This window comes from Cebus imitator, unplaced genomic scaffold (assembly GCF_001604975.1).
Source record: "Cebus imitator isolate Cc_AM_T3 unplaced genomic scaffold, Cebus_imitator-1.0 Scaffold311, whole genome shotgun sequence".
In the NCBI taxonomy this organism is placed as follows: domain Eukaryota; kingdom Metazoa; phylum Chordata; class Mammalia; order Primates; family Cebidae; genus Cebus; species Cebus imitator.
In genome coordinates, this window is record NW_016107626.1 from 3,919,193 (window position 1) to 3,927,113 (window position 7,921).

General features: G+C 59.6%; 1 protein-coding gene across 2 annotated transcripts in view; it reads left to right on the plus strand.

Annotated features, from left to right (window-relative positions):
* COL9A3 (collagen type IX alpha 3 chain) overlaps positions 1 to 7,781 on the plus strand; it is a 20,007-nt gene extending 12,226 nt beyond the window's left edge. For both annotated transcript variants that reach the window (XM_017503497.2, XM_037729577.1), the window contains 13 exons: positions 505 to 558; positions 668 to 721; positions 1,164 to 1,208; positions 1,303 to 1,356; positions 1,441 to 1,494; positions 2,016 to 2,069; positions 2,167 to 2,238; positions 3,527 to 3,562; positions 4,370 to 4,414; positions 6,303 to 6,335; positions 6,567 to 6,713; positions 6,849 to 6,903; positions 7,346 to 7,781. In XM_017503497.2, the coding sequence (XP_017358986.1) occupies positions 505 to 558; positions 668 to 721; positions 1,164 to 1,208; positions 1,303 to 1,356; positions 1,441 to 1,494; positions 2,016 to 2,069; positions 2,167 to 2,238; positions 3,527 to 3,562; positions 4,370 to 4,414; positions 6,303 to 6,335; positions 6,567 to 6,713; positions 6,849 to 6,903; positions 7,346 to 7,632 (990 nt within the window). In that variant the 3' untranslated portion in view covers positions 7,633 to 7,781. The remainder of the gene's footprint in view (positions 1 to 504; positions 559 to 667; positions 722 to 1,163; positions 1,209 to 1,302; positions 1,357 to 1,440; positions 1,495 to 2,015; positions 2,070 to 2,166; positions 2,239 to 3,526; positions 3,563 to 4,369; positions 4,415 to 6,302; positions 6,336 to 6,566; positions 6,714 to 6,848; positions 6,904 to 7,345) is intronic.
* Positions 7,782 to 7,921: the final 140 nt, after the last annotated feature.

Below are 7,921 nucleotides of genomic sequence, written 5' to 3' on the forward strand. Positions count from 1 at the left end.
AGAGGGGGGCACTCCCGGGGTCCCGGGCACCTGTGCAGGCTGGGGAGAGGGGGGCACTCCTGGGGTCCTGGGTACCTGTGTAGGCACCTTCCTTCCTGCTCTGTGCCCACCCTCCTCCAGCCCCTCGTGTTGCCTCTGCCCCTGGAGCTGTGCCCTCTCTTGGGACACCCAGCACTTGGCTGTGTTCTGATTCCAAAGCCAGTCCAGAGTGGACAAGGCAGGCCTGGCCTGAGTCCCAGCTCCCAAACCTCAGTTTTCCCACCTGCAAAATGGGCCAGAACCAAGGCTCCCTTAGGGTGCCATGGCGCGCCTGGTAGATGAGGCCTCAGCCTTTGCTGTACCCCTCACCGGTATGGCCACCTCGGTCATGAAACCAGCCAACTGCCAGGGCCTGGGGGCAGCCACAGTTTTAGGCTGATGGAGGAGGAGGCTGCCCCCAGGACAGGACTGTAGAGGGAGGGGTGGCCCACTGCCCAATGGGCCTTACTTGTCCCTTGTCCCCAGGGCATGCCAGGCAAGGACGGCCGGAATGGCGTGCCAGGACTTGATGGCCAGAAGGTTGGCATGGGGCTCAGTGTGTGATGGGAGGGAGGGAAGGGGTTAGAAGGGAGTTCAGCCTCCCGAGGTCTCAGCCTCCCCTTCTCTGCCCCAATCTCTGTCCTTGCAGGGAGAGGCTGGTCGCAGCGGTGCTCCGGGAGAGAAGGGCCCCAACGGGTTGCCAGTGAGTGCCCAGCGGGTGGGCCGGCCTGGGGCGCCACAACTTCTGTCTGCCCAGTGGCCCCTGTGGGGCTGGGTGGGGGGTCACTGTAGGGCCAGCTTCCTGTGAGAGGTTCTGGGGCCTGTGTCCGTTGGAGCCTGTGTCCGTCAGGGCCTGGCACAACCCCTGGTGCCCGTTGGGCGCTGCGGATGGTTGCCCGTGTGTTTGCACATGTGCGAATGTGTTCATGGCCGTCTTCGAGTGCCGTGGGGTCATCACCCCCGTGGGCCCCGAGCAGGGGCTCCTGCGTCCGAGGCCGCGGAGGCTGTGAAAGCCGCACCTAAGGTCGACGGGGCTGGGAGCAGTCGGCCTGCCCTTTGGGTGCGCTCACTGTCTGGCCACGAGCACCTGCCCGTGTGCACGCTGCTGTGACAGGCAGCCCTGACCCCACGCACTCTCCTGGCAGGGCCTCCCCGGACGAACAGGCTCCAAAGGCGAGAAGGGAGAACGGGTACGTGATGCAGCCGCCTTCTCCCTGGGAGGGGAGGTGGGGGCCCTGATGCCAGAGGTGTGGGCAGGCTCTCACAGCTCTCCTTCCTCTGCAGGGCAGAGCTGGGGAGCTGGGTGAGGCTGGCCCCTCCGGAGAGCCTGGTGTCCCTGTGAGTATCTGCAGCGCCCCTGACCTCACACCATCCCGCATATGCGAGGACCCTGCCCTCACACCCTCCTTCCCCTCCCTGTAGGGAGATGCTGGCATGCCCGGGGAACGCGGCGAGGCTGGCCACAGGGGCTCAGCGGTGAGTATAGGGACGTGGCCCTGGGTGGGGGGTTGGCACGGAACCATCAGCAGGTGGCCCCAGTTTCTGAGCACGCTGGGGTGGCATTTGGTTGCCTCGATGGGCCTGGCCCACAAAAGCCGAGGAAGCTGGGAGGGGTGGGGCCTCGCCTTCCTGTCCCTTGCCTGCTGGGAGACAGTCAGGGCCGGGCCAGAGCTGCCCTGTTTTTGGGCCCTCTGTGCTAAGCCCAGCCTTGTGCCTCCGGACACTGAGATAATGACAGCGCCAGCCGCAGGTCCTGAGGGGACCATGGGCATGGGTGCCTGGCTCTGAGTCTGGCCTGACAAGTTGGGTCCAGGGCATGCCTGAGCTCTGAGATCCCCTAAACTGTCCCTGGGAGGTAGCCCTGCCTTTGTCCCCCAGCAACCCAGCCAGGTGGCTTAGAACTGGCTCCTGCATCCACCCGGGAGGGGAGGCTGAACCAGGCTCCCTGGGATTCCTCCAACCCTGAGACATCTACTCACCTCACCTTTGTCTTTCAGGGGGCCCTTGGCCCACAAGGCCCTCCCGGAGCCCCTGGTGTCCGAGGCTTCCAGGTACGTGACGTTGGGGAGAGGGCCTGGCATGGGGGTGACCCAGATGGGCCAGTTGCATTGGGTACGGGCACTGACAAGCCGGGACCTCCTTCTGCAGGGCCGGAAGGGCAGCATGGGAGACCCTGGCCTTCCAGGCCCCCAGGGCCTCCGGGGTGACATGGGCGACCGGGTAAGTGGCCCTCAGCAGCAATCACCCCTGTGCCCCACCCCCACCCCCTACCATGGTCCCTTGGGATGCAGACAGGGAGGGACGCTCACAGCTCCCTGTGGGACATCTGGCCATGGGCGGTGTCCCCCTGCACGGCGGAGGCAGTGGTATCAGGGCCCTGAATGTGGCGCCTTTGGCCCCTCTGACCTTCCATGTGGTGTTCCTGTGGGCAGCGGCTGTGGGGCTCTGCCTCCTGCCCTGCATAGAGGCCTGGCGGGGGCCTGCACGTGGTCGGCGCTCATTCCTCAGGATGGGGGGAGGCTGAGGCTCCAAGAACCACGCCTGCTCCTGCGTAGCAGTGTCTGCGGAGGCGCCACTGCCAGAGGGTCACGCTGCTACAAAATCGGTTTGAACACCAGTGTCCCAAGTGACTGTAACAGTCGCAGCTTCTGTCTCATCAAGGCTTTTTCCTGCTGGTCTTGCAGCAGCTGCAGCGGTGGCTCCTTGCGGGTCAGTGCAGAAGGGGGCATGGCCTGCCCAGGGCCCCTGCTCAAGGGGAGGAGCCTGTGGGTCTGGTCTGGTCCCAGCCATGCTCCACCAGATCCCTGGGGACCTCGTGTGCCTGCCGTGGCTGCCCCTGCTGGGCAGACAGAAACCCTTTTCAGACACGTGACATGGCTGCAGGTGCCCTTCATTCCAGGGCAGTGGCGGGGCCGCAGACACCACGGCTCCGTGGGGGAGAGCAGGCTGTTTGTTAGCGCCAGGCAGGACATTCCAGGGGTGGGGTCCATGCCAGCAACCTCAGGGCCTCCGAGAGATCTCGGGGCTGGCACCCACCCTGCGGGCACTGTGCCTGTCCCAAGTGTAGGCGGGGCCTGCTGGCTGCATTTCCCTTTTGCTCTAAACTCACCAGAAAGCCTCACACTCTTCTGCTCCTTGGGCAAGTTCTCACTTATGCAGACCTGAGAGCAAACAGACGTTTTTTACGGGATTCATAGCAGCGCCCAGGCACGTCTTCAGTTTCACAATCCCGTGCGAAGGTGGTTAGATTAGCTTTTGCATCTTTGACTCCACTGTGATGGAATTATCCTGGGACTGTGCAGAAATACCCACAGGAGGGGACTCAGAGCCATAGGGCTGTGAACAGGAGTGGGGCCCCTGGGCCTGTGTTGGGACCCCGGGTTTCACAGAAGCCCTTTGTGCAGGATGATGAGGACGGAGGTGGTGTTTACCATTCCTGGGCCCAGGACAGGCTCACTTTAGGGATTCCTGTAATTCCTCTAATCCAGCGCCTTCTCTCCACCCCCAGGGTCCTGGAGGTGCTGCAGGACCTAAGGGAGACCAGGTGAGCTGGGCACAGGCCGGGTCAGAAGGAATGACCGCAAAGCTGCACAGCTTCTCCCGGCTCCGCCCGTCCCGGCTCCAGCCCTGGCTGTGTGTTCCAGACGCTGACCCTCCTTTCTCCTCCTGCTGTGTCCATCGGTCACCCTTTCTGGCTCCTGTCATTCCTGCTTAGCACAGCGACAGCAACTCTGGGCACCCAACCCGCAGGCATGCCCCAGCGTCCCCTGCTGCCTTCCTGGGTGCAAACAGCTGGCCAGCCACGTTGTCCCTGCATGGCTCTGGGTGCAACAGAAGCTGCTTCTGGTCCAGGCGGCACCAGTGGGAACCCTCAGGGGGAGGAGGTGTTTCCTGCCATCCTGGAGAGCTGACAGAGGGCAGGGGCTTCGCAGGCGGATTCGAAATGCATTTCTGTTCCTCAAAGCACTTTTCTCTCCAGAGAAGCATCAGGGTGGGTGGGGCCGTGGTCATGGCTGCCCTGCCCTCCTGCAGTGCCTGCCCTGACTTCTGGGCATGAGGCCTTTCCCCACGACTGGAGGGCCTGCAGCAATCAACCCCTACCCCAGTTTCTGCTTGGCAGAAAAGCCTCGTTATGCAAACAAATGTCTTCCGCTTGGTGGCCTCACCCCCGCCTACAGGTCTCCCAAGGCAGGGTCCTGGCTGGGCTGCCTTCGTGGCTGGATAAAAGACGTGGGGCCTGATAAAAGGCTCTTGGCCTCAGCCTCAGGACAGACGTTACACCCACAAGGCTTGAGAGCCAGGAGCTGAAGGCATGAACTGCTCTTTTAACTTGGGGGTGTATTGTTTTCAGGGCATTGCAGGTTCCGACGGTCTTCCTGGGGATAAAGGAGAACAGGTGAGTGTGATGAGGTGACCTTACTGTCACCAGCAGCTGGGAAGCCGTTCTGAGGACAAGGTCAAAATCTGCAGCTCCCAGTGGAAGATCAGCTCTGCTGGGCGGCTTGGATACAGCAGGGTTTGGCAGAGGCTGGAGGCGGCTCTGGAGTCTGGCCTGACCTGGTGCCCAGAAGTGCTCCGCCCCTGCAGAGGGCACCCCCTGCAGAGGGCACCACCTGCAGAGGGCACCCCATCTGTGGGTTCTTTGCATGAAGTAGTCACAGCTGGGTTTTTGGTTTATTTTTATTTTATTTTTTTTGAGACGGAGTCTTGATCTGTCGCCCAGGCTGGAGTGCAGTGGCACGATCTTGGCTCACCACAACCTCCGCCTCCTAGATTCAAGCGATTCTCCTGCCTCAGCCTCCAGAGTAGCTGGGATTTCAAGCACCTGCCACCACACCCAGCTAATTTTTCTATTTCTAGTAGAGACAGAGTTTCACCATGTTGGCCAGGCTGGTCTCAAACTCCTGACTTCAGGTGATCCGCCCACCTTGGCCTCCCAAAGTGCTGGGATTACAGGCATGAACCACTGCACCTGGCACACAGCTGTTTTTAACTAAAGAAAACTCCATTTCCACGGGCCTAAAACTCAGGTGAAGCATAAAATGAAATTCCTGTTTGAGTGTCTTCATAGATACGTTTCTCCTTCCAGACGTAACAGATGGAGCAGTCTCCAGTTCCAGAGAAGGAAGACCCTTCTGGCTTTCCCCAGGCCAGGGTTTTAATCTATGATGAAGTCTTTCCTTTGTGTCTGGGTGAAACAGAAACACTGCAGCCCCAGGGACCCAGGCTCTGGCAGACCCCCCACAGCTCAGTGTCAACATTTATGCCTCTGGAGAAATGACCTCAGTTGTTTGTGAATGACCTCAGTTGTGTTTCATTTAGTGAACATTTTTTTTTTGAGACAGTCTTGCTTTGTTGCCCAGGCTGGAGTGCAGAGTGGCACAATCTCGGCTGACTGCAACCTCCGCCTCCCGGGTACAAGTGATTCTCCTGCCCCAGCCTCCCGAGTCGCTGGGACCCAGGCGCCCGCGGGTGAAGCTGCTCGGGAGGGCAGAGCTCTCAAGACCTCAGCACCTCTTAAGGCTCCACCTCTCAATAGCGTTCAACTGCAGTTCAACTGCCCCATGTGTTTGGAGGAGACATTCGAACCCAGCAGACTGTGTGTTGACACACCTGGGGCTTGTCATTCCTGAGGACCCAGCTGGAGGGCCCAGGGTTTTAGGACCGAGAGGCTGAGGTCAGCATTAGGCATGCTAGTAAGAGGAAGAGAAACCAAGTCCGTGTGTGTAAGACACAGCACTGGGCAGCTCCCAGGGTCACTCTTCCCCAAAGTAAGTTGTGGTGTTAATTTTAATTTAGACGGGGCCTCACTCTGTCACCCAGGCTCGAGTGCAGGGGCGTGATCTCGGTTCGCTGCAACCTCCGCCTCCCGGGTTCAAGCGATTTTCCTGCCTCAGCGCCCCCCCCATCCCACCCAAGTAACTGGAATTACAGGTGCCTGCCAACACGCCTGGCTAATTTTTGTATTTTTAGTAGAGACAGGGTTTCACCATATTGGTCAGGCTGGTCTTGAACTCCTGACTTCACGATCCGCCCGCCTCAGCCTCCCAAAGTGCTGGGATTACAGGCGTGAGCCACTGCGCCTAGCTGAAAGTAAGTTTTTAAAAAGAATCAGTACAATCACAGCAGTGTAAAAATGTAGGCAGGGGAACAGAAGGGGCCACCGTCTATACTTTGATGTTGTCTGACAGGTGTGTGGATGATGCGTCATTTTATCTTCAGCTGTCTACCTCCCACCCACCCAACAATACACACTTAGTTAAAACACACTTTCCTCTTCACAGGGTCCTAGCGGCCTGGTTGGACCCAAAGGAGAGGTGAGTGCTGGGCGGCTGCTCCGATGATGCAATCCGAGGGTGCCTGCTGACTTCCTGCCCACCGATGGGCAACGGGCAGCCCTGCAGGGCACTGCCCAGATCTGAGATGGTAAAAATGCTTGCTCTGGTCAAGGCTGGGCAAGATGGCTCTGTGCTGGCCAGGAAAGCACGCAGGGGCGGCTCTGGGCTCCTGGGCTTGCCCTGACGCACCTTCCTCCTGTTTCTCTGCAGTCTGGCAGTCGAGGGGAACTGGGCCCCAAAGGCATCCAGGGTCCCAATGGTACCAGCGGTGTTGAGGGTGTCCCTGGCCCCCCTGGTCCTCTGGGCCTCCAGGGCATCCAGGGTGTTCCTGGCATCACAGGAAAGCCGGGCGTTCCGGTACGTTGCTTTTCTGGCTCTCACAGGATTGAGATAGTGTTTTTTTCTAAACAAAGTGACTTTGTGGGGTGATGGTGGGAATGTTTGGCAGAAGCTGCCGTCCCCATGCTGACGAATGTGTGGGGTGACTTCCAGGGGAAGGAGGCCAGCGAGCAGCGCATCAGGGAGCTGTGTGGGGGGATGATCAGTGGTAAGTCAGCCGGCGCCGCCCATCCCCGCCTATTGGCACTCGGGGGTCTGCTCTGCCTTGGTGTCTGTCCGTCCTCTGCACTAGAGGGTGGCCCACTCACCGGCCCTGGATTCAACCAGATGCCTGACATGCAACAGGTGTCCTGAAGTCTGCTGACTGCATGGGGTACAAGGACCAGCTGAGTGTGCCACTGTGGCTGGCAGGGCAGGTCCCCAAACACCCCCACCTGCTTCGCCTTCTCACTCAGGCTTCTCAGGGTCTAAATGGCTGGGGGGGGTCCTTTCTAGCTCTGGCACTTATCACCCCAAAGCAGTGAAACCATTTTCCATCAATGAGAAGGAAATCTTCCTTCTGGAGGGCAGCCCTGTGGGTCTTCTGTTCTTTCCCTAACGGTACTTTTCATGACCCTCTCTCAAACGCCTGTACCCTTGTTTTCCCAAAGAACAAATTGCACAGTTAGCCGCTCACCTAAGGAAGCCTTTGGCACCGGGATCCATTGGCCGGCCCGGTCCAGCTGGCCCCCCTGGGCCCCCAGGGCCTCCGGGCTCCATTGGTCACCCTGGCGCTCGAGGACCCCCCGGATACCGTGGTCCCACTGGGGAGCTGGGAGACCCCGGGCCCAGAGGTGAGTGGCTGACCCCACAACACGGTGACCCTGCTATAAAAATCCATGGGGCCAACCTGCTGTGGGTGCCGGGTGTGGGGCGTGCCGTGCGTCCTCCGTGGTAACTCCGGGAAGGTGGGCCCCTCGTGTTTTGGGGCCTAGCACAGTTAACTCCTTAGTAATCCTGTGGGAACTGGAACATTTTTAAAAATCTGATGTTTTTCTCAAATACCATCAGAAAAGTATTTGGCAGGGAGGGGTTGATTAAAAATGTGAGGAATGGCCAGATGCAGCGGCTCACGCCTGTAATCCCAGCACTTTGGGAGCCAAGGCTGGTGGATTACTGGAGGTCAGGAGTTCAAGACCAGCCTGGCCAACATGGTAAAACCCTGTGTCTACTAAAAATACAAAACT